Source organism: Eublepharis macularius, chromosome 12 (assembly GCF_028583425.1).
Source record: "Eublepharis macularius isolate TG4126 chromosome 12, MPM_Emac_v1.0, whole genome shotgun sequence".
In the NCBI taxonomy this organism is placed as follows: Eukaryota; Metazoa; Chordata; class Lepidosauria; order Squamata; family Eublepharidae; genus Eublepharis; species Eublepharis macularius.
The window spans coordinates 35,476,788-35,502,566 of record NC_072801.1 but is presented as its reverse complement, the minus strand read 5'-3'; the positions used below and the strand labels follow the sequence as shown (position 1 = coordinate 35,502,566).

General features: G+C 43.5%; 2 protein-coding genes across 3 annotated transcripts in view; one reads left to right on the top strand and one right to left on the bottom strand.

The window, feature by feature from the left end:
- The first annotated feature begins 238 nt into the window (after nucleotides 1-238).
- FKBP10 (FKBP prolyl isomerase 10) lies at nucleotides 239-18,511 on the top strand. Of its 2 annotated transcripts, XM_054992347.1 has the most exons (11): nucleotides 239-335; nucleotides 527-742; nucleotides 4,894-5,039; nucleotides 6,891-7,080; nucleotides 8,088-8,233; nucleotides 8,876-9,065; nucleotides 10,025-10,170; nucleotides 13,056-13,245; nucleotides 13,834-13,976; nucleotides 14,849-15,012; nucleotides 15,705-18,511. In XM_054992347.1, the coding sequence occupies exons 2-11, from the start codon at nucleotides 549-551 to the stop codon at nucleotides 15,888-15,890; spliced, it is 1,695 nt and encodes a 564-aa protein (XP_054848322.1). In that variant the 5' UTR covers nucleotides 239-335; nucleotides 527-548; the 3' UTR covers nucleotides 15,891-18,511. The 2 variants fall into 2 exon arrangements, with proteins under 2 accessions (XP_054848322.1, XP_054848321.1); XM_054992346.1 differs by lacking the exon at nucleotides 239-335 and having other exon boundaries at nucleotides 486-742.
- NT5C3B (5'-nucleotidase, cytosolic IIIB) overlaps nucleotides 18,316-25,779 on the bottom strand; it is a 19,884-nt gene continuing 12,420 nt past the window's right edge. Inside the window, exons 7-9 of the mRNA XM_054992348.1 lie at nucleotides 24,009-24,171; nucleotides 22,752-22,952; nucleotides 18,316-19,907 (exon numbers count right to left, since the gene is read on the bottom strand). Of these exons, the coding sequence (XP_054848323.1) occupies nucleotides 19,797-19,907; nucleotides 22,752-22,952; nucleotides 24,009-24,171 (475 nt within the window). The 3' untranslated portion in view covers nucleotides 18,316-19,796. The remainder of the gene's footprint in view (nucleotides 19,908-22,751; nucleotides 22,953-24,008; nucleotides 24,172-25,779) is intronic.

Below are 25,779 nucleotides of genomic sequence, written 5' to 3'. Positions count from 1 at the left end.
TTAAAATCTGCATGGGACAGTCCCCCCCCCCCCCGCTAATTTTGTGAGAAGTTTTGGAGCCCCCGCCCCCTAGGGACCACGTAAGCATTCCTTGACTGACAAAACAGGCTTCTACATTCTGACTTTTTCAGGAGTGATATACAACAGGCACTAGGACCTGAGAGAGCAAATCCTCTTTTCTTGTCAGGTCTTTTGCTGCCCAAACTTGCTTTAAAAATAGTTTCTGGAAATACTTGCTGCTGTGCAAAGATTTGAAAGAAGAATCTCCAATCTGCAACCAGCTCTTGTGTTTAAACTGAGTGGATCCCACAAGTGTAGAAACTGGAGGCCTTCAGGTTCTTGGGTCCTTTTTTGCAATTTATCTCCAGGCCTCTTTCTTACACGTCTACAGAATTTCTGTGGGTGGGTTGGTATCCTCCAGGCCTCCTTTTTAGGCAGGCACCTCCTCTGCTTCTCTTCCTCCTCCTTCCTTTGGCTGCCTCCAGTGAACAACTCTAAACTGCAGCTCTTTTTCTTCCTTTTTCAGGACAGAGCCGTCAAAAGACGTAATGAGCTTGCTGTGCCTCATCTTTGCCCTGAGCCTTTTAGGGGTTCATGGCTTGGGAGACCCGGGTCCTTTGGAGGATGTGGTGATTGACAGATACTTCATCCCGAAAGTTTGCTTGCGAGAAGTCCAGATGGGCGACTTCGTCCGTTACCATTACAACGGGACCTTTCAGGATGGCACCAAGTTTGACTCCAGGTACCAAAAGATTCAGATATCCATCACTTTGATCCAAAAGGGCAGATGGGAAGGAAACTACTTTGTTTAAAAACAGATCCCATGTCTAAATCAGAGATGAGTGACCAGTGGCCTAGAGACTGTGTCCAGTTTACAAATCAGTCTGTCTGGTCCCTGGCACCTCTCCAAATTGTTATCAAGGAATGGTAAAAATTAAACCCCTTAGGAAAACAGAATGCTTTTCAAAAGTTAAGGAAGTGACAATTCTGCATGTGCATGTTATAACTTTTTCAGTTGTTGAATGTATGTAATACCTTGGTTGCTAGGTGCTTTATTATAGAGTCTGGCTGGTTGTAAGGGGAGGGTGGAGAGGTCAGATGGTGCAGCAAAAAAAATGTGTTGTCCCCGGACTGTGCCTGAGAATAAAATGTCCTCCCTCCCAAGAATTCAGATGACCATCCATAATCTTATTTTAGAATTCTTGCAATAGCACCCCTGATAGTAGTAAAAGCAATAATGATGATGATGATGATGATTTTGTTTTTAAATTTTTTTCCTCCTTTGACATTGCATTCCAGAAAGGTAGTCATACTGGTGTGTTGTAGCAAAATTAAACAGGAGTTTAAACTGGTTGTTTACATGTGCTGTAATATTTCTGGCCTGCCTCATTGCTGATCAAATATGAAACAATTACTTTGCAAAATAAAATAAAAATAAGTGACCCCACCTCAGGGAATATTGCAGGCATGGTGCAGAACTGACTTTGCAAAGATCCTGATCTGGAATCGAAGGACAGAAAGCAGGAAGGTCTGTGCATAAGAGGGAAAAACTGAAATATAAAGAAGCTAACATTTTTAAAAAGTTATTCAATAAGAAGAATACAATAAAATGTTTTTTAAAAAATACTAGTCCCAAGTACTTTTCAATGATGCTAAGGGTCTTAGTGCTCATTGGACACTGGAAACAAGTTCATTTGTTACTAAGCGATTGTATAGAAATCAGTTTTCAGGTTTCCCCTTATGCCTCTATAAGTAAAAGCTGAACATTCAGGAAAAGGGCTTGCCTTGCTTTTGAGAATGCCAGATCTATGCAGGGAACAGCTCTGGAAATTAGCACGTTACACTGTTGTCAGACTGTCAGATCTGAGTTCAAATACATGCAAACATAAAACTTACTGGGTGACCTTGGCTCGTTGCCTAACCTACCTCATAAAACTGTTGTGAGAATACAATGGAGGAGGCAAGAATCATGTAAGCCAGCCTGAGCTCCTTGGAGAAATAATGGCATAAAATGGCATGTGCCAGGTCAATAATGGCATAAAATGGCATGTGCCAGGTCAAGAAGGCAGGACACAGAGCCAAACAAGACATTAATGGTGCCACCCTAAGCAAAGTTATACCCTTCTAAGCCCACTTCCCTTGGCCTCATCCAAATCTCGCAGGTGACTGCTTTTATACCAAAAGGGTATAAAGATCTGAAGGGTATAGAAGATCTGAATACAAATCCGTATATTTGCAGCCATAATAATGCTGTTAATTGAAATTCCACGTACTTTCTCCATAACCACTGGCTTGCCAAGACACCCAGATAACAGTAGAATGGGCTGGATTGGACTGAGGTCCCCCTTATTCGGAAATTGCTTCCCAGTGGCTAGCTGTATGCCTCTAGAAATCTTAGAAGTAGGACAGGGTGCAGCTAGTTAGTGCCTTGCTGTTTTTCCCCCCCTTGGGTATCAGGTACAACAGAAGCAGGAGTCATCAGGGAAGAATTATGGAGATAAATTTCAGGGATCTACAGTAAAGACAGAGGAAGGCCTTAGGGCCGAAACGCATAAAAAAAAGAGATAAATTTCAGGGGCCTGGATACCGGCGGGGGGTGGGGGGACACTCCATGGTGCCAGACAAAACATGTGATCTGTAAATAGGCTGGGTCCAGATGTTGTGGGGGGGGGCACCAGAGTGTATCTTTGTCTCTGGGCCCCATGGTGGTTCTCCACAGTGCTGCATGGAGCGTCTGTCCAGCTATCATGGCAAATACGTTTTTGAAGCCATTTAAGTTTAGAACACGAGAACTGCTTTGTAGAACGGAATCAAGGTTCATCATTCCAGCCCTGTACTAAAATGAAATCAGACAAAAACAAAGCAATTGAAATTCATGTTTAAAAGGGCAGTGGTGTGTGTGTGTGTGTGTGTGTATATCACCCTGTAGAATAAAAGATATTTTGTATTTGACTTTCTGAAGTTGTGCAAAGTTTTTATTAAGAAATAATCATGACAGGGATTCTAGATGATTTTTAAGTGGACTGAAAATTAGTAAAATATACATTTTTCCGGGACTTGGTTAACTTACTGTATTTTTCAGTTTATTTATGGATAAACTTTGGCATAAATTGTATGTTTTAAAAATGCATTTTGAAACCTTCTCCAAGAGTTTTTACAACAGGGTCTAGTTTTCAAGTCAAAAGGCATATAGTTGCAATAGGTCATGGAAAGAGCCAGCGTCCATAACGGAATCTGCATTTTAGCTGTAGACGTGTCATGTACATGTGGCTGCTTCTAGGCTGGAAAGAAAGACTGAAATAGATGGCTTTCAGTGGCGAGATTTTGCTGCAGTTTCCCTATTAGAATTTACACGAGATGCAGCAGTCCTGCAAACTGCATAGAAAGAAAGACTTGTGTATGGATTTGATGTTCTGGAGAGGTTTGAAAGAAAGTTCCATTCTGATTTAAACCACCACAGAAGCAGCTTTGAGCGAGCCCACTCAGGCTGAGCCTGCTTTTCCAAGCCTCCGGGTGCCTTCACAATACTGCATCAGACCATTCTGTTCCTCCCTTCCCAACTGCAGAGGAAGTCGGAGATCATGTTTCGTTCATTCCTTTCCCTGCTAGCAGGAGTGCATTTATTCGTAAGCAAAGTTTTACAGAATTGCTCCCTTCTTGAACAGACAAATTCCTGTCCCCTTAGTAGAGGATATACACAGTTGTAAAAAAGTCACAGCAGATAAAATAATGGTCATAATGTATTCATTATATATTTATCCAACTGCATTTTAAAAGCAGCAGAATTTTTTTTGCTTTGGCAATTAACTTAGGAAAAAATCATACCTCTTAATTGTTATAGTTCCCTGTTCTCAAGGCTTGAACAGACTACCTCTTCTTTTGAGCAAAGCCTGGGGATGACTTGTACTTCTACATTACACTTTTCTTGCCCTGATCTTACAATCATAGTGTGATCACTGTGCAAAGTGGCTTGAGAAAATCTTGATTCGATGAGTAATTTTGCAGAGTGGGAGAAGCTTTCCAAGGGAGAAAAATTAGGACAAATTAATCTTGAAATAAGTTCTGAAGAAGTGAGCTGTGGCTCATGAAAGCTCATACACTACCACTAATTTTGTTAGCCTTATCGATGCTACTGGACTCTTTCTCTTTTCTATTGCTATAGACAGACTAACATGGCTACCCATCTTGATCTAATCTTGAAATAGTGAGCCAATGCTGCAGAGGTAGTCTGACTCTATTTTTTTTTAAATATGACATTATGGTAAGGGGAGGAAAGAACTCTTTTAAAAATAGGCATGATCCTGCTAAACTGAACTGCGTAATTTCAATTGATTTTAAGAGTTAGGTACACATGTTAACAAGATGTTTAAATTTTGGCTGAATTGTGCCATTTACATATTGTGAACTTTTAAAACATAGATCTAGAACTTCACACGGTGGTATCATCATTATATTATTTATTATTAATTAACAACCAAATAGTAATAGTAATAATAAGTGATATTACAGGCACTGCCCAAAAGGTGCTTGTAGAAGTACAAAAGTAGTACTGACCTCTTCTATAGACGCACTGTCATAGAGGGGAGAGAAGCGTAAAACAGTAAAATATATTACTTGAACTTTTGAAACTTTTGAAAAAATAATAGTTTGCCATTGATGATGTGCAGGAGAAGACATTATTTGGAAGCAGTGCAGGAACAGCTCCCTCTCGCTCCTTTTGTATGTTAGTGACGAGGGAGCAAGCCTGGGCGGGTCTACTCCCGCTTAGCAAGTGCCATGTTATTCCATGAGGCTTCCTTCCAGGAAAGGGTCTAAGATTGCAGCCCTACTTTTTGTAGTCATTTTAAAAATCTTAACGGTTCTGCCCACACCTTCCAAACAATGTTTCCCCAGCTATGACCGAGGTGCTACTGTGGCAGGCGTGGCAGGAGTGGGACGGCTCATCACTGGCATGGACAGAGGCCTCCAGGGCATGTGTGTGAATGAAAGGAGGCACCTCATTGTGCCCCCTCATCTTGGCTATGGCAGCATTGGTGTCGGTGAGTTAATATTAACCAGGTGGGTGAGGAAAAGGTAACAGAACTATCCCAATACCTAAACTACGACGTCACTACCAATCCTCAAACAAAAACTATCTCTGCCAACTCTCCACTTAAAATTAAGTAGCAATAAAAAAGTAGCTTTCAACATTCCTACTCCCACTAATTTTCACTATATGCCTAGAGCCTATAGTTGTTGCCCTCATCTTGGCTGCCCGCTTCTGTACTTTTTCCAGCTCCGCAATATCCTTTTTGAGATATGGCCACCAGAACTGTATGCAGTATTCCAATTAAGGCTTCACCATATATTCATACAAGGGCATTAAAATGCTTCCCATTTTATTTTCAGTTCCTTTCCTAATAATCCCTGGCATGGGGTTTCCCGGGCATCAGCATATGTTTAAAGTTAAGAATTCACTTACCTTTGCTGAACATTTGCTATGTTGTTGTGGCTGTTTGTCTTCACGATCCAGAATACTTTGGTGTCATCTGTGGGCTTGGCGAGTACATTCACCCCCAGTGCCAGATCATTATTGAACTATAGCACTGGTCCCAATACTCATCCTTGTGGGATCCTGCTGCCTCATTGAGAGAACTGTCCGTTTCTTCCTCCTCTCTGCTTCCAGTAGTTTATCCAATATTTAATCCATAAGAGGATCTATCCTTTTATCCCATGACTGCTAAGCTTACGCAGGGTCTTTGGTGAGGGACCTTGTTAAAAGTCTTTTGGAAGTCCAAGTATATAACGTCTACTGGATCTCAGTTATCCATAAGCTTATTAAGAAAGCTTTCCTTTGCATTAAAGTGTGATCATTTCAGAAGTCTTTTTATTTTTCAGTTTAAAACTAAGTGCATCTTCAAGATTCTAATTAGTCCACGCTGGAGTTTCCTCGGTCTTAAGTGCCAAAGTCATTATCCACCTAATGGCAGGCATTAAGTAAACTTCATAATCCATCAGGATGGCCAGTCTTCAAATTACCTTGGCAGCCAGGGAACATTCCCTGTCTTCCTACACGGTGCTTCAGACCTGCAGTGTGGAAGGGAAAAGGGATCTCTATGTTGCCCGGGCAATGCAGAGTTATGCTTCTTTCCCTCTATCTCTGGAACAATGTTTTGCAGTGCCTTCTCAAAAATCAATGAAAAAGAGGGATGTCTACCCTTGTATGTCCTAAGTGGGGCTGCAAAGTTAGGCTCAGTACCAATCAGATAAATATCAGGCTCCAGAACGGGTGTGCCAGAGTTGCCCCCTTCTTTAAAAAAGTGCAAATGTTCCTAAGAGCCAAACTAAACAGGGCAGCATCCTTGTCGTGGCCACGGGGCTGCCACTACCATTTGGAAGTGACTGAAAAATGCCAAAGGGGCCTGATCCTGATTGGGTACACCATGCAGCAGGCTGTGGAACTCTTGTCCACCCCATGCCTTTTCAAGTGCCAAAACAGCTGTGTGTCTGAGGGGGGGGGGTTGGGCCCTTGAAAAGATGTGGGGACGGAAAACAGCCTGCTGTGGCTGCAGTCCTGATCAGAATCAGGCCTTCATGGCATTTTTTTTCATCTCTTTATAATGGCAGCGGCAGCTCCATGGCAGACATAAGGATGCTGCCATGGCTAGTTTAGCCCTAAGATGTCACAACTTTTGTAAGACGCTTAAGTGGCCAAACTTTCTATTCTGTATAAGATGGATGCCACGCTTTGATTTCCCCATCCCCTCTCTCTCCCTCTGCTGATGTTCCTCTTCCCATAATTCCCTTCTCATTGCTGGTGGAGAAGGGTGGTGGTTGCGATTTCCGTCACAGAATAATTGAGTGTTCCCATCTGATATGTGTCAAAGCTGACCTTGTTTTCCATCCCATAGCTGGTCTGATTCCCCCAGACACCACCCTCTATTTTGATGTCATTATGCTTGACATTTGGAACAAGGAAGACAAGCTGCAGATCACCACCCTATACAAGCCGCAGCGTTGCAACCGTACTGTGGAGAATTCAGACTTTGTGCGTTACCACTATAATGGCACCCTTCTGGACGGCACCCCTTTTGACTCCAGGTAACAGAAAGCAAAGGCAGTAGTGGCGGATTTGGGGCTAGTAATTTGGAACAGAGGGAAAACTGAACTAAAAACTGTAATAATCGCTCTTATAGCCACATATGTCTCTTCTTCCTCCCCACGAACTCATTCATATTGCATGGCCTCATGCTGTATTTCCCTTCCCTAGAAACCGTGGACAGCTTGGAGCTGTTCTACACAGTCTCAGCAATACAGTAGAATAACCAGAGAATGAGATGGTGGAGTTCTGAAGTGGAGGAATTAACTATACCATTTCAGATCACAGATGGGGGGCATCACATTTTATTTATTTGTTTATTTAGATATGTATGTCCTGTTTTTCCTCACCCATTAGAGATTCGAGTGATTTACAGCATTTACCACTTTATCCTCACAACAACAATCCTGTAAGGTAGATTAGGCAGTATGTGCATGACTGGCCCAAGGTCACCCAGTAAGCTTCCATGGAACAGTAGGGATTTGTACCTGGGTCTTCCAGATCTTAGTCCAATATTCTAACCACTACACCATTCTGGATAGCCCCTGTGAGTAGAAATTTAAAAAACCCAAAACTGTGCAAATGGAAAATTTGTACAGTAAGGAGAGGACTGAACTAGAACCTTTTCTCCTGGATGTTATTTACATGTGTGGAGGTTTTAACATGGCAGAATTGTTCAGAAATTACACCTGCTACCCGCATTCTGAACTGATACATTCTCCTCAGCTGCCTGAATATTCTACCATCTGCTGCAGGGCCACATTACAAAGAGCTAGTGGAACTGTGGACTGTAGCACAGCTGTACATATTGTGAGGAGTTTGTTTTTCTGGAAAGAAACTCCTTGCATGTTATAAGCTAGTAACGGGAAAAAACTTCATGCCAGTTCTCTACATGCGGGGAAGGGTTTTTTTTTTAAAACTTGGGGAAGTATTACATACAAATTCTCATTCTCCCTCTGAATTGGTTCCTTGTGTAATGTCCCTTCCTCCACTGTCACCTTCTTTGCAGCTATGGAAAAGACAGTACTTACGATACTTATGTGGGTTCGGGCTGGCTGATCAAAGGCATGGACCAGGGCCTTGTAGGCATGTGTGCTGGAGAAAAGCGGAGAATAGTTATCCCTCCCTTCTTGGCTTATGGAGAGAAAGGCTATGGTAAGTTGGATGGAAGACTTCTAGATCTGCAGTGGGAAAGGTGGGGTGAGTTTTAGTTGGGAGCTGAACTCACCTATAAAAATGGATCCCAGACGTCATGTTCAATCAGTATTTGCATTGCTGCCAAAACTAGGTTTAACATTTTTTCATGTTAAAAAGTAAAGATGCACTCTGTTCAAATATTCCTCGTGCCAAATTGAACATGGGGAGAAGAAGATTGGATTGTGCAATTTGCTCAGGGGCTTTGGGGTGTTCTCATGTTGGTGTTTGCAGAAGCAGTCTCTTGACTACATGGAAGCTGGGGCTGTCCCACCTACCCTCCCATGTTGACTTTTGCATTGCATAAACATCTGCCCAGGGCTATGCATCAGTGAAGAAGAGGTTAAGAATATCAACCTCTGATGATCAAAGTCCACTAACTTAACATTGACATTTATCACAAATGGTGAAATACATTGAATTGAATCAACAGACGTTTAAAATGTTTTTACATTTTGCCAATGAAATTCTCAAACAAAGAAATTATGTTCAGAAACCAGACAGACTGACCATCAAATGGGGCAGAGTATACCCTGTTGTTCCTTGTTGACTGCCTGCTAGGTATAGTTCAGTTGAACTAAATCCATTCCTTAACTCTCTCAGGAACTGTCATCCCCCCTCAAGCCTCTTTGGTTTTTGATGTCTTTCTGGTGGATTTACACAACCCCAAAGATGGCATCTTCCTGGAACATTTGGAAGTGCCTGAGTCATGCAAACGCAAGGCTGTGACCGGGGATTTTGTACGCTACCATTATAATGGCACCTTGATGGATGGGACCCTCTTTGATTCCAGGTAACAGGGGGAGAAGTGCAGATAGTCCTGTGAACTGCTACCAAATCTGGGGAATCAACTTTCTTACTAGAAAGCAGTGAGAACAACAAGCTGTCTAGAGAGATGGTAGATCTGACTCAGAAAGATTTGCGCAAAAGAGATTGACACTGACAAATGCAAAACTGTCTGTACAATGCAGGAAGACTCAGCACCTGCATGAGACAGCCCAACAGATCTTCCATGTAACAAGCAAGACCAGGCTGGTTGACTGTTTCGAGCCTGGCTGGAGCCCTGTGCCAGTTGAAAATATGACCTGGGAAGGGGCATCACATGAACGTTCTGGAGGGTACAGAATGCCCTCCATGATACACCAGATCTGCTTTCTCTGGCAGCTAAGCTCGGTCAGAGACTTCTTCCCAGACCAAAGTACACTATTTTTGTGATGTGCAAGAAATGTGGGAGTCACTTGCTAGAAATAATGAACACAAATAGTGCACTTCCATGAACTAATTGGCTAAACCCAATCCCAGTTGTCATTATTGACAAAAAACACAGATATGGGGTAGAGGGATGAGATTGTCATTTCTTTATCCACCCAGATGCAACTCAGGGTCCATAGTGCATCCAGGTACTATATCCAGAAAGAATCCTTCTGTACAGGAAAGGCCAAAACAAGTCAGATGCAAGAACAGGCTGAGCAGCAGCCCCAAGCAGGTCCTGGAATTCTTCCGGCCACCCTGGTTGAATGGTTTGCCTGGGAGCTTTTTGTATAAGTGTCACATGCTCATCTCCTGGATGCACAGAAATTGCAAATGGCCCATCTTGCCCTTCCTTTCTGCAGACAGGGGAGGGGTCTCTAGGCAGAGTCAGCTGCGGTTTAGAAAATCTCAGAAGCCATTCAGATTCCGCTGGAGGACCAGTTCCTAAGAATCCCTCCTCTGGTTTGTCTCCAGCATTTCTCTGTCTCCTTCTCTTTGCAGTTACTCACGGAATCACACTTATGATACTTATATTGGAAAAGGCTACATTATCCCAGGAATGGACCAAGGGCTTCAGGGGGTCTGCATTGGTGAAAAGAGAAGAATCATCATCCCGCCCCATTTGGCATATGGAGAAAATGGGGCAGGTAGGTTGGAGGCAAGCAAGTTGGAGGAAGCCTTTCAGTTGCTGCAAACAGGGATCCATTTGTAGGTCCACATGTCCCTCTTTGTAACTCTGCTGGGGTTTCAATTGCCATACACGATCGCTGTGATCAATATTGCTTTAGGTTTCCTGTCCTTTCGATGAAGCTAAGAAAGGTGGTCCCTTCCCAGTGATAGTTCCAAAGCTATCCAATTAATATAAGACATAATTCAGATGCTCTTGACGTTAACTACTAGCCAGGGATTCTTTAGGTTTATGGCTTCATGTAGAGCAGAAAATCCCATGTTCCCTCCCTGGCATCTCTGGTTATAAAGATCTTAGGGAACAGGTGTTGGGAAAAGAAGTTGCTGTGCCTGAGATCCTAAAGAGTTGCAGTCTCTCAGAGTAAAGGTTGAGTGCTCTGAGTTGGTACAAGGCATATATGTGCAGGGCTTTTCCACGTTGGGTTTTTGATGCAGCTGGGCTTCTAACTGCATCAGTTTTTTCCTCCCTATTGAAGAGAGTATCTAGTTCTTGCTCTCCCAGTTTATTTTGATTGTTTTTCCTGTTTTTTTTTTCAGACCAGAGCCCCTCCCCACATTTTTCCTGTGTTTTTGTCAAGACCTCTTCATAAGTGTTTTGAAAAAATGCAGGAAAATGTGGAGAAAAACCAGGATAGCAGGATACTGTTCATAAGCCAAGCTGGAGCAAAAAACTACTTCAGAAAATCCCATTGTTCAGTTACTCGCTGGACTCAGAACATGGAGACCCAAAGCAGGTAGCAGCACGGGTCAAAATGTGCAAGGCATCTGAACCAATGATAACCTGCAGGACTCTCATTTGGGGCCCTGAACTGGTTTGCAAGAGAAGCCAAGGCTGAAATCAGACGCTGGCAGTGTGGTGTGGTTGCTCTTATCCCATGTCTAATGCTCATTCGCTACTGTAATATTTTATGAGTAGCATCAGTGTGGAATGGCTGGGTAGACAGCATAGGTATGGGTATTGCCCGTGCTAGCATTCCTACCCCCACCAAGAAACCCCACTCTGTTCTAGCCCTACTGTGACAAGTTTCCATGTTATTCTGATGACCCCACGCAGTTGTAGTTGGAATGTCAGCAGTATGCAGGAACCACACACTGGTCCAGGCCAAAGGAGGCCTGGTTTTAAAGGTCCATTGGTTATAATGATGCCTTATGGTACAGTTATACAGGTGCAAGATAACATTGTCATTGGGTTTTTAGAAAAACAGCCACTGTGGGTGAGACATGACAGAAACAAGATTATTGATGCTGTGGGAAAATGGATGGAGAGAAATATGCCCCCCCCCGCCCCCAGTGCTAGAAATAATGACTGTGAAACTGGTTAGCAGTAGATATCAAACAGAAAAAAGCAAATAAGTCTTAAGTAACACGTAGGTGATTTGCAGAACTCACAGCCACACGATGTTGTGAGGGCTGTTTGTTTAGATGGGCTTTTAAAGAAGTTGGATACATTTATGGAGGAAGCAGTCTGGTTGTACTGGCTATTAGCCATGAGGGCTGAATGGCGCCTCTGTGTTTAGAGGCCAGAATGTGAGTGTCAAATGTAGGGACTGGAGCAGTCAGCAGGGGGAAGGCTGTGGCCAGCAGGTGGTGCTCATGAGCTTGCATGTCTGACCTCTGTTCAGAGCAGGGCGCTGAACCAGATGGACTGTTGATTTGCTCCATCGTGGCTGTTCTTCAGTTCATGTGTAACACACTGTATTTTCTCAAAAGGAAGAATAGTTTTTTCTAAGTGAGCTGTCAAGAAAAAGAGAGGGTGTTCTTATATTTGCATACAATTTATAAGGGGGGTTTTGCCAGCAAATTGCAGTTGACTTATGGCAACCCACTCATGCGGTTTTCAAGGCAAGAGACATTCAGAGGTGGTTTGCCATTAGCTGCCTCTGTGTGGAGACCCTGGACTTCCCGAGTGTTCTCCCTTCCAATTATTATCCAGGAGGACTAACTCGAACTTCCCCTATCTGACAAGATGGGGGCTAGCCTGGGCCATCCAAGGTAGAACATAGTTATGTACGTTAAAATAAAACAGCTTTTTGTTTATAATGTATTTTGAGATGTGGTCACCTTACTTTCAGGATTGCCTTCCATTTGGGTAAATACAGTATTCAAGGAGAAAGAATTCGAATAAGGATCACATTTTATTGGCGTTTGGGACTCATTTTAAAAGACAGGCCGAGAAAGCTGGCAGAAGGGACATGGAGGGAAGAGAGAAGGAGGAGGAGGTTTGATGACCTGGCTGGCCCTAGTTTCAGGTCCTCAACTGGGCCCAGGACAACTTTCTGAAGTAGGTCAGACCAGAGGGTTTCAAAATATTTTTCTGTGGAGCCCTGGAGTTCCTTGAAATTTTGTTGAGGGTTTGTCGATGAGAAGATCAGTGATGGCAAACAAGCTTCCACGAAAGGCAGCCTGCCTGCCGCCCTTGCCAATCTTCCTCTGCAACATGTGGCCACAGAAGAGTGCTGGATGAGTTCTAGCCCTCCCCGCCCCCCTCAGTTCATGGAATGCAACTGCTGAGGCCCGAGACAGTGCCCTGCCACAGTTGAGAATGTGTCCAAGAACCATCTGCTGTATGCAGGGATTCCATGGCAGATGTGCTGTGGTTCATCAGCAGATGTTGATGCTGAAAGGGCTCCCTGAAGGTAAGAGATTTGAAACCATCTGGGTCATCCCATAAAGCAAAGAGCATGCAACAAGGCTCAGTGGCACCTCAAGCACCTTCAGCTGTATTGCAGATGATCTTGGAGCACATCTCAAACAAGATTTTGTCTATGGCTAAAAAGTAGCAAAAAGTTTTGAGTCGGCTGTTTTTGCTCTTTGCATTTGCAAGCAATCTGTTCTCGTCTTTCAGGGGACAAGATCCCAGGCTCAGCTGTCCTCATCTTTGATGTCCATGTCATCGATTTCCACAACCCCACAGACGCTGTGGAGATAGAGACAGTCTACCGGTCTGCAGACTGTAACGTCACTACCCAAAACAGAGACTTTGTCCGCTATCATTACAACTGCTCTCTGCTGGATGGCACCAGGCTCTTCTCCTCGTGAGTCCTTTGATCAGAGATTGGTTTATAGCCTATATTATCATCAAATACCCAAGCCAGTTTCCTAAAATGGAAACATCAAACCATTACACATGCATGCAAATGGCTTTTTTAAAAATATACTCCATATAGCAAATATACACATCTAGTCTTCCTTTTAGCATCAGAGGTTAACCCTAAAGAAATCCTAGTGCTAAAACTCAATAAAAATTTTGTAATTCTAGTTTCCTTCAATGTCTTACTAAAAAGGAATTCTTTGTACTGTAACAACAAAAATAAACAAAGGTGGGACTGCTTAGGGAATTTTCTAGTCCTGGAGACATAGTTGAAGGTCTTGAATGCTAGTGCCCAAATAGCTCCCCTTCCCACCTATCTGAAGCAGACTAAGTTATGTAAAATAATCAGATGTATGTAAATGCAACAGATACAATTTACAAAGGTGACAGCATCCAGTTTTCCTCAGAATAGGACCCTCTAGGGCAGAGTTCTTGGAGGAGTCAGCTGAGCTCCTAAGCTTATGTGAGTTCTGAGACTCCCACCTAATAAATATTATCAAGATAACCTCTATTTTTTGTTCCTCATTGGCAGCTATGACTATGAACACCCTCAAGAAACCACACTGGGTACCGACAAGATAATCGAAGGCCTCAGCAACGGTCTCCTCAACATGTGTGTGGGAGAGAAACGGATTGTCATCGTCCCTCCGCATTTGGGACATGGCGAAAATGGTGGTAAGGCATCCTGGGAGTCAGGGTGGGCACTTTTCCATGTAAACATTGTAAACATGCCAGAATTCAATTTGTACTGGGGCAGCAGAAAAAAAATCTGGATGCAGAAGCTAGCATCCTGAGAATCTCGGTCTAAGGCTGCAACAAGCGCAAATAATATGTTTATGCAATGCCTGAGGAGATCTGAGGAACCAGAGAGAGATAAGTGGGAATGGAGATGCCCAGAAGGTGGCGCATTGGGATGTGCATAAAGTTCTTCCTTTTCCAAAGATTGGCAGAAGTGGAAACAAGGAAGCTAAGTGAGATAAACAGATTACTTTCATCTGTATGCTCTTAATGTACAAATACTATTAAAAATTTTTTAGTACAGACCACATTTAACATTACCTGCTCAGTTTATTTCTGAGCAACAATAGAAGGGTCTATATTTATAGACTGCAATTTCTGAGTAATGGAAATTACATCCTGTGATGTCATTTCCTATCAAAAGAAGTGCTTCCTCCAGCCTTGATTCTGGGTCATTGCTGCCCAGCCAACAACATTATGAACCTCATCTTGCGTTGCCGGGTTTTTTTCTCCTGGGCTTTCTTTTTTCCTTGCCGCTACTAAAAGTGAATTTGCCATTGCCCCATTCCACATGGGTGGGTAATGCTTTTTAAATGTTACGGAAAATGTCATAGATCCAGAGGCGTTAGCCATGTTAGTCTGTAGTTGAAAAATAGTAAAGAGTCCAGTAGCACCTTTAAGACTAACCAACTTTATTGTAGCATAAGCTTTTGAGAACTACAGCTTTCTTCATCAGAAAATGTCAAGAGAATTGACCGATGATATCTCATGTAACACATCGTTTGGCCCACAACACCTTGTCTTTCCAGCTCGAGGTGTACCTGGCAGTGCTGTTCTTCGCTTTGAGATAGAACTTCTGCACCTTGAGGCAGGTGTTCCAGAAGGTTACCTGTTCATCTGGCATAGCGAACCACCTGAGAACTTGTTTGAAGCAATGGATCTCAACAAGGATGATGAAGTTCCACCAGAAGAGGTGTGATTTGCATTAGAGAGAGTATGAGTGACCAGTGAATCTGACTGGGTGGGAAGGGAGAGTTGAGCAATGCTAATTTTTTATGTTTCTGGGGTAACACCATTACTTCTGGGATTCTGTTTTCTCCTTTGTGGCCTAATTGCTTCCAGCATAAGCTACTTCCCATTTTTCTGGGAATGAACATTAACCTGAGCTTGAAGATCTTGGTTTTCTCTTCCACAAAGTAGTAGTATTGAATTGTGTTACCTAAGATGGCAAATCTGTACATTTCTGATCACTAGAGGAACCAAGAGCAATTTACATTGCTGTCCAGCAATTTACATTGCTGGAGTTATAGCCCATTGACTTCAACAGATTTAGAAAGGTAAAACACTGGTTAGAATTGGACTGTAGATTTGGCAAATGGTAAACAGTTTAGCAATATTTTGCCTCGATATAAAATGTAGTCTAGAGCCACTCAAATTAATGCACCTTTAGTAATAATGTTTTTTATTTTTTAGCACCAGGTAACATAAGTTTCCCAGCATGCATCTTGTTCACTGTAAAATGAAAGGTTAGTGATTGAGGCAGAAGCCGAAATGGGTACCTTGAACTGTGACATGTTCTGTTGGCCACTCCCCATTGGTGGAAACTTGTGGAAACATTTGATCTTTTCCCCAATTCTCTCTTCTTTCTTTATGCCCTCTTTGCAGTTCTCGATGTTCATCCAGTCCCAGATGGCAGAGGGCAAAGGTCATCTCATGCCAGGTGTTGAGCCAGAAAAAGTAATCTCTGACATGTTCCAAAACCAAGATAGGAACAAGGATGGGAAAATTACAGCGGAAGAACTGAAGTTGAAGTCAGATGAGGATCAAGCTCCAGCCCATGAAGAACTTTAAAAGGGAAAACTTTGGGGTTCAGCTTTTTTTAAAAAAGCACTCAATTTTTCCTGCCTTTGTTGGTCAGGTTGTTTCCATGAGGAAAGGTGGCTATTTGTACTCCTTTCACATTTTTTTTTGAGAACTGTTTAATTGAGATCTAGTTTGAACAAACCAAAACCAGGGAGATTACAGAACAGTGGAAGATTTCTGGATCCACTACCTATATCTGCAACCCCCAATCAAAGCCTGAAGTACCTATTTACATCCGATTGTCCTAAATGGTGATGTCGGCTGATTTCTTGTTGTGCCAGATCCAGGTATCATGTCTGGGGGTGCTGCCTGTGTACTCTTGATCCAATCAGCGAAGCATGAATTCTGCAGTGGGGCATCCCAAACTGGGTGATTGGAGACTAGATGTGCCATTTCAGTAAGCTTTGCTTTGCTTATTCCGCTTCTGGGTTAGGAAAGAATGGAGGATTATGTACAGAGGGCAAGAACTCAAAGAATGGAAGGAACACAATACTCAGGTGGCATTGCTATTCTGCAACTATCTCCTCCCCCACTCCCCCCAGGCAGAATTCTGTGCCTTTTTGTTTCTCAGGCAGTTAGTTGTAAAAAGGCACCAGAGCCTTGGCTGGCAAAAAAAGCAATTTTTGGTTGGTTGTTAAGGTGTGTGTGTGTGGTGATGGGTGGGGGAGCAGACTATAGCAGCCATCAGAGAAGGCTGCAGAGTTTTGTTAGTCAACAATACCTCTCTGCTGCCATTGAAATTCTGGACAGCGATCTCCTTACTTCAAGAATTCCAATTGACACTGCCTGCTGGATTTTTTTGACAGCCTATTTTTTAAAAATGAAAAATACTTCTAAATACCCAATTCTATACAGGCTGCAATCTGGAGTCAGGCTCCTCTTCTTTTATTTCTTTTTAAACAAGCAGTCTTTGGGATTTGCATCCATCTCTTTGATAATGGTTTTTCATTCCTCTTATGAGAGATTGCTGTACAGATTATTTTTGTATTTTGAGGAATCTCCATTTTAAACTTTAAAAAAAAACCTCTGCAAAACAAGTTTTTAGTCCTCTTGTTGAAGTCAGAATTTGGAAATTCTTTGAAGAGGGAGCCAAATGAGCATGAAGATTAGGGCCACTGCTTGGGTACTACTGGAGCCCTCCCAAAAGTAGTGCCAGTTTAACTGGAGAGATAATTCGGGAAGTAAACACACACAGTTCTGAGAAGTTGGTGCTTTTGGCTTATTACCTATAAGATGTTGAGTGGGAATAGACTGGTCAGGCCACTTCTGTGGCGAGAGCCCTTTCCTCGTGTCACTTTCAAACAAAATCATGTAGGAGAGCATGAGGGAAACCACAGCAGCCATTTTGGTCAGTGCTTGTTGCCATCTTAGTAGTTGTCTACATACCACAGTGCTGCTTCACCACTGGCAGCTGGGATGAAGCCAGCGGTATCCTGCTGCTGCCTCCTAAAACGTCTTTGCTACGCTAAAGGCAGGGCCAGGCCAGTGAGGGTGAAACCACTGCAGTCTGAATGAAGCCTACTTGGGCTGTACCGCTTGAGACAGAGCCTCACTTCCTCTCGTCTTAACTATTGCAGGCTACCCCAGCTGTAGAAAGTGTTGCTACTGTTGTGCTGAACAGATAGGAAGGGGCAACTGCGCTTGGGTTAGCCAGGAAAATGGTTCCCCCGGTTGAAAAAGAAGCAGCAAAAGGTGTCGTAAATGGGTCAACTTTTTTGCTGACAGGGCTCCTATGCCCTTAATAGTTTGAGGGCAAGCAGAAAGCCAGCCAGTCAAGCTTTTCCCATGTACACATCAGAAGCATGGCTTGCTGAAGGCTTGCTTGCCACAAAGCAGCTGAGAAAACAGCAATTCTGCTGGAGAAGAAGCTGGTGATCTTCCTGAGTGGGCACATACAGCTGTGCAGTTCCTCCATCTGTATTCCGATACATGAACTTATTTAGACCCACCTCCACCCTGCCTTTGGCAGGTCATCTCTATAGTTCAACCCACCCACTTCACCAGCTGGTGTAATATTTTACATCATATTTGTGCTTCACACTTAACTTTATCGTAACTTCCATTCACCCAAAGAACCGTTGGGAATATAGTCTTGTGAGAAAATACGCTATCTTAAAATAATTGTCAGTACTCTCACAATCCTATATTTCCCAGAATTGAGAGGGGGGGGGAGGGATGCATGAAAGTGAAAGAGATTTAAAAGCCATTAAGTTTACATTTGTGAAAACAGATTAAGTGCTTTTGGATAGTTCTTTGAATCAGTATTCAGAAATCCTTGTTAAAAACATCCCAATTTTCAAACCCACGAGTGTTTCAAATACACCTCCTTTTTAAAATAAATGTTGCCTTTATGGGGGGGACTGGATTAAAACAAAGCAGGCAGGCAGTCAAGTAAAGAAATACGGATAACAAATTTTTCAAAATAGGAAATCTTTATTGTCTTTATTCATCTTTTGAATAAAACAATTTAACTTGTTTGGATTCCAAGACAACCTCCCCCCCCCAGTATATTTTAAAATTTGCTTTTGAAAACAAATTGTGTTTTGTGAAACCAAAATGCAGTGCAAAAGAAATCTTGTAATTTTTTGAGAATGAATCTTTTAACATTATCTTTCTAAGATTTATTTTATGTTTTAATGGGACAAAACGATTTTGTGTAGTCTGCTGCCTCACCTTTCAGATTTGTGTAGCAGAGGGAATTCTGGCTGATAAAACACGGGTTTTTTTTTCAGTCCTGCATAACAAACTGCACTTTCTGCAACTTCCAGGTGTCTGTCCTTGTTGCCATCCAGAGGTCTCAACCAATAAGGCAATCTCTGATCTGTCCACTATTACCGTTCTCAAAGATGAATGATTTTGTTGGGGCTAGCCTATCAGGCACCTCCCACTTCCTCTTCAGAGCCAAATCTCCTCCTGCCTGACAAGGATTTCCCTTTCTACATTTGCTTAAAAATACAGGGGTCTTGTCTTCCATTGCATCTAGGAGATCAGGAGCAATATAAGGTAAAAATATAGAGGGGAGTAGTAGTATGGGACAATTCATAGAGCAGGCTAGGTAGTGGCCATTTCTCCCTCTTTGTGCTACACAACTGAAATGATACATGAAAGAAGATATTGGATGTAAGTGGTGAGATGCTGAGGAAACTGAGAAAGGCATACAAGAACCTAGAGTCACGTGGCTTATTGAGGAACCGTGACGTCCCTGCTTCATTACAACTTGTCTATGGAAATCAGTCTGCAAACCTGCAATGCCTTTTTGCAAGAATTTGCTTTAAGTTTGACAGGCTGAATGCTCCCTGGTTGTGTACATTTACTACCATAGGTACAACTGCAGTGCACATGAGCAAATGCAATGGGTGCGCAAACTGTCAGGATTTGCATACGCAAGAGCCAGGCCACACAACTGGCCTTCTGCAAACTGGGCCTCACTAAGCACTCAGGTCTAAAATGATTTCTACAGAGCCAGCATTAATGGGGACCAAGTGTGGACAGCAGTTTGAGTGCATCTCGCTCCCCTCTAAGAACTGGTTAACATAACGAAACACAGGGCCCCCAACAAAGAGTGTTAAGCATTGGCTCACATGATTGCTGACCCCCAAATTCTGTATTTTGGTCAGCAGACAAGCTGACTGCATGTCTCCTTAGAAACAGGATTCAGCTTTAATGGGGACCATAGTGGGATATCCCTCAGCTTGTTGCAGCACAGGTTCTACAATTCTAAAAGTGGGGTGATGTGGGTATGTATCTGCAACACATCAAGAGATAGTAGGGTATTGAGGAATCACCTCATGTTCTCTCTCTCTCTTTCTCACACACACAGACACACACACACACACAGCACATGTACCCTCCACAAAGGCGGCATTGTCATTAGAGGGCATTGTGCTGCGAGGCTCAGGTTTTAGCCAGGATGAACTGAAGGATGCCATTGGCCACGTCGAGAGTCTCATCCTTCTCCAACACAACATCATAGGCCTCCATGTACTTTTCTCGCTGTTCCTCTATCTGCACAGAAGGAGAATAGGCAAGGCTTACTGGGCTGGTCTTAAAGAGCACATTTGACATAGGCTAACTTCACTGCGTTGGCTAACTACGATAAACTACTGTGGAGATTTGAGAACTTGTGTTCCACAGAATTCTGGAATTCCTTAGAACTTTATCAGAAAAATGAGCAGCTCACTAACACGCTTAGCTGAAGAACTGTGCTTTCAACATTGCTTATTTCCCGTGTAGCATTCAACTTCTTGGGGAAACTGTTCTAAGCCAAATCCTTGCTTCACATAAATCCATGTGTATTTGGATATCTTAGTGTTTAGGTCCAGAGGAGTTAGCCGTGTTAGTCTGTAGTAGCAAAATAGCAAAGAGTCCAGTAGCACCTTTAAGACTAACCAACTTTATTATAGCGTAAGCTTTCGAGAGCCACAGCTCTCTTCGTTAGATGCATCTGACGAAGAGAGCTGTGGCTCTCGAAAGCTTATGCTACAATAAAGTTGGTTAATCTTAAAGGTGCTACTGGACTCTTTGCTATTAGTGTTTAGGAGGAGTACTGGTAACTGCCTATTTTTGTGTGTATTTAGTTTATTTGTAAACCACAGTGAGGCACAGACATGAAATAAAGGTTTCACAGATATGAAATAAAGGTCCAGTCACGTGAACTGAGCTTGCAACCCTTGAACTTCCCAGAATCCGTTGCAGCACACAGGAATCACGGCAGATGGTCATGGGAAGACCCCTCCTGTTCAGACTATGGGTTAGGTTCAGCTTCCAGTTTCCAGAAGGTGCTTGCCAGATGCTTCTAAAACGCCCACAAGCAGGATAGGAACAGCCCTTTCCTACATGTACTTCCCCGTTTCCTGAGGTCTGCTATGGAGGACTTCCTCCAAACACCTTTGTCCTTTGCTGAAAACTCTTTTAGAGTTCAGGGCAAGGCCTTCTCTGCAGTGGCACCACAGTCCTGCAGTCAGGTAGCTTGAAAGACCAAGCAAATCTCACTTATAATTCAGATGCAGAAAGTTTCCCCAGTCAGATTAAAACTAAGTGGATGTTTGCTGAGTTCTAATTCTTTTATAAAAATGCCCTCCTGAACATTTCTGAACACTCTTGAACACTGGGACCTTCTGTAAAATGACAGAAATGTAGGGGGCCTCTTTCTGTTGGGAAGGGCAAGCACAGAATCTTGCCCAGGCGAACATCTGAGAAATCCTGGAGCCCCAAAGCGTGCAACTACAATGCTGATCTTCAAAACTCGGTAGTTCTTCCCTCCACCACCTTTAACGGTCAGGACTTTCTCTTGGGAGGGGCCATGGCTCAGTGACAGGACACCTGCATTGCATGTAGAAGGTCCCAGGCTCAATCTCCAGCATCTCCAGGGAAAAGGATCAGGCAGTCGGTGATGTGAAGACGTCTACCTGAGACCCTGGACAGCCCTTGCAAGTCTGTGTAGACAATGGCTGCTTCCACACACATTGGATAATCCACTTTCAATACACTTTAGTGAACATTTGAAACTGATTTTCCATGTGTGGAACAAAAAATCCACTTCCAAAGGATTGTGAAAGTGCATTGAAAGTGCGTTATTCAACGTGTGTGGAAATGGCCAATATTGACCTTGATAGGCCAGTGGCCTGATTCAGTATAAGACAGCTTCATGTGTATGCCCCTGCCTGAAGTTATGTGCCTGCCTGTCTTACTGGGTTTCTAACATCTTCGCATACAGAGATGGACATTGGGGAACACCACAGGTCAGTTCTACTTTCAGGAATAGAGTACTGGGTCTCTGGAGCCATCCTGAAGGAATGCAGGGACACAGCAGATTTCTCCTCCCCATCTGACTCTCACAGCAGCAGCCCCCTGTAAAGTCTTGGCTGCTCTGCCTCTGCTGCCTCACTAGGCAAATGTCCAGAGCAGCCACCTCACTCATCAAAACACTCTGCCAGGCTCCTCTACCATGGGACAAGGTGAGGTGGCCACCCCAGGCAACTTGTTTACTGTGTATTTATAATCCCTGCTCTTTTTGTGCAGAAGCTGCCTTGGAAACTTTGTTGACACAGGCAGGGCACAATTCTTTAAAAATAAATAAATATTCTGAAAGCCGTGACAAGCAGCAGATAAGATTGCTAGCTGATCGGGGGGGGGGGGGGGGCGGGATGCACCTGCCTGGCTCTTGTTCCCTGAACAGTTGGCAACCTCGGGGTACTCTCTTGTGTATCCAACTTGTAAAGACAGCTTGCACTGTCTCTCAGTGCCAAGACGTACCCAAAGACATTTTGGTGCTCACGGTGTGCAATTTTATGCCTCACCCCCCACCTACGTACCAATTAACAAGGACACAACTCCCTGACAAGTCCTCTTGTGCAAGCCCCATCCAAAGGAATAGGAGCCGTGCAAAGAATGTGCAGGAGGCTTCCTAGTGGACTGGGCCCCTGTAGAGAGCAGATCTGTCCATCCCTCATTCTGTCACTAGGGTTGTCGATTTTTCAACAAGCTTTTAACAGCAGTGTGATTTGCAGAAACTGTCAGGTAATGTTGACCTCCATACTATGACACGCTTCATCGGCTAACTTCTCCAGATCACACTGCCATTAAAAGTGCATGAGCAAAACAAGCTGGGTATGTTCTCGGGTCAGTTGATAACCTTATCTTCACGGCATCCAAAATTCACCGCCTGGCAGAGCTGCCTCGCCTTGCCCACTAGCAGGGTGTCCTTCATCCATGCCAGCTCCCTAGGCAGGCAATCTCAGCTCAATTCATGCATCGGATAAAAGGAGCTCTGACTCATGAAAGCTTCTGCTGGGAGAAATCCTGTTCATTTCTAAGGTGTCCCTTGGACTGTCATTTCAGCCAACTCACCTTGTCGTTCAGGAAGCCGACTCGGAGGATATTCTCCACATTGGCAACCCCATCGGCCATACTGAGGTCACCCATGGAGTCCCCGAGAAGTAAGATGTTGGTCTTCATGCACAGCTGCTGGAAATACTCCGTGTTCTTCAGAACAGTGTTGTTCTTGTTGTAGGTATGGATCAAGGGCCCTTTGAAACCCCTCAGGACGCCCTGCGTGAGACACAAAGAGGCAAATCTTGATCCACCTGTTGCAGGAGACTCAGCCACTTCCTATATTTGAGTACATGCTGGAAGCGTATGAGTCCTGACAAACCAATCCATGGGTCATCGGGGACCAGGGCCACTGCATCGGAGGCAGCTTCCTGCCTCCATCTCTGTGCCACTCCTAGCAGCAAGTGATGAAGCAGCTGCTTGCCACTGAGACTGGTCACAGTCAGGATCAAGCTGAGCAGTGAAGCAGAGTCGCTTCTCCTACCACTATACCTGCTGGCATCACCAAACAGGATCAAGCACACCAGCAGTTATGGTCCCTGTCTAGAACTGGCCCCTGGGTAAATTCATTCAGTGGTAAGCCCATCACAATTGTTTCAAGTTAACTGTTGCCATGAATCAACAAAATAAAATAAACCATCTGTGTCTGGTGTAAATGTCAAACCTGCTGAACAACTGAAGTGTTTTTTCATTGTTCTAACAACATTCATGCCCTTGTCCTAGATACCCCAGGCAAGCCCAATCTCATCAGATCTCAGAAACTAAACGGGGACGGTCTTGGTTGGTAATTGGAGGGGAGACCTCCAAAGAAGACCAGAGTTGCAGAGGAAGGCAATGGCAAACCACCTCTATTAGTCTCTTGCCTTGAAAATCCCAGCCGGGGTCGTCAGAAGTCAGTTATGACTTGAAGGCACTTTACACCACCATCACCGTTCCTGCTTGAACCAGACTTGACCAATATTGTACAATGGGCTTAACTAAACAAATCTTTTTAGACAATCAAATGCCCAGTCTAATTGACACACTATGGGAAGCTCAGAGGCTACATGTGCATGTGTGTGCGTGCGCACGCACGCACACATGCACACACACTTTATTCTTTCCTAAAAACCATTCTTAATCCAGAGAACGGCCTCTTCAGACAATGCTCTAAACATTTAACCTAAATTCCAATGAGTTATGCATTCTTTTTCCATCTCTTTTAGAGTGCCCCTGCCATAAGCTGCCCCTGCCCCCTTGCCAAGGACGATGGAGAAAGATCTGGGCTCAACTCACATCGTCATCGAAGTCCATATAGTTGGAGACCACATTGACGTTGGGGTGGAACATGCCAGCCTGACGGATGATTTCCTCCAGCACGTCGCCCACACCAGCTGAGAAGATGAACAGGGGAACCTGGCTCTGGTACAGCTGGTTGAAGAAAACGTTGAAGCCATCTCTGAATGCAGGAAAAAGAAGGAATGCAGTGTTTGGCTGAAACATACAGACGATGACGTCAAACATTTGCTAGGGCCTCAAAGGAGGCAAAGGGCCCACAGTCCAACACAACCATTACTCTGACTTCTCATAGAACATCTAAGGTGGCCAGAGGCAATGGGAGAGAAATCTCCGTATGTACACCCTGCCTCTTCACACTTAAAGGAGGAGGAAATGAAGAACATTAATCTTTGAACATAAAAGTAATATCTACCACAGCGGCCTCTTTAGTTCAACTCTTCATAGAATAGTTATGGTCTCACAGAGTTCATATTTTGGGCTATATGCAAATCAGATCACCACAACAGTAGAATGTTCAGGAAAAAAGAAACAGAGCGGAACCACAAGTGACAAAAGGCACAGGTTGGACACTTGTCAGCTTCCCTCAAGTTTTGATGGGAAATGTAGGCAGCTTGGCGGAATGTTGGACAAGTGACAGTTGAAAAGTCCATTGGACAGCAGTCAGAGAGCCAAGCTGCAAGACCAGGATGCCTACATTTCCCATCAAAACTTGAGGGAAGCTGACTAGTGTCCAATCTGTGCCTTTTGTCACTTGTAGTTCCGCTCTGAGTGTATTTGGAGACTCCAGGCTTTGGTCCCTCACGGGTTAAACATAAACCTGGAGTTCTTCTTATTGCTGGTTTGAGATTTAAAAAATACACCAGATCATCACTCTTTTTGCTCAAAATAATGCTATGGGAACTGTCTAGACTATGATATTTTTCAGGTCAGTTATAATACATCTATATATTGATATGTTTTATAAAATCTTGCTGTTCTTAATTATGTCTGAACATGTAAACTGCCTCTCTACAATATCTGTGAAAGAATTCCCTGAGCCTAATATTATATGTTTGTATGTTTAGTCTTTAAAATGCTCGTACGTTGACTATTTCCTGCTACAGCATACTGGTTAAGTGGTTCGGCTGCAGATCAGCACTCTGCTCGTTCTCAGAAAGTGGTCTTAGGTAAGCCACTCCTCTCAGCCCCAGTTCCCCAGCTGTATTGTGGGCATAACAATAAAACTGACTTTGTTCATCGCTGTGAAAGGAGCACTAATCTGTCTACAAGAGCAGTATATAAGCACAGTTATTATTATTATATACTTAGGGTTTTTTGTCTTTTGAAAGTATGCCTTTTAATTAATGCTTTTATGGTTTTTATTTATTCTTGAATTTATTTCATATCCCCCTGATGATACAAGATTCAGCACCATCCAGTAGCACCTTAAAGACCAACCATATTTCCAGGGTATGAGCTTTTAAGAATCCAAGATGGAAGCTTTGATTCTCAAAAGCTCATACCCTGGAAATCTGGTTGGTCTCTAAGGTGCTACTGGACCCAAATGTTGCTCTTCTACTATAGACCAACGTGGCTACCCACCTAAAACTATCCTGATGAAGTGCATGCAAAATGCGTAGGAGTCTTAGAGCTGATTTAAATTTAATTCTCCCACGGCACTCTGTCCCTCTGCTGCTTGTTTCCAAGGCTGCATGTACTTCGAGCTACATCCCTATGTAGAAGAATTTTTATCCCACCCTTATACTCCAAGGAGCTCAGGACAACTTAC

What these genes read in the sequence shown, in the direction of transcription:
- FKBP10 (XM_054992347.1), top strand. Translation starts at nt 549, where the DNA reads ATGAGCTTGCTGTGCCTCATCTTTGCCCTGAGCCTTTTAGGGGTTCAT. An exon ending in GGCACCAAGTTTGACTCCAG is followed by an intron (nt 743 to 4,893) that starts GTACCAAAAGAT and finishes ATGTTTCCCCAG; the next exon opens with CTATGACCGAGGTGCTACTG. An exon ending in CTATGGCAGCATTGGTGTCG is followed by an intron (nt 5,040 to 6,890) that starts GTGAGTTAATAT and finishes TCCATCCCATAG; the next exon opens with CTGGTCTGATTCCCCCAGAC.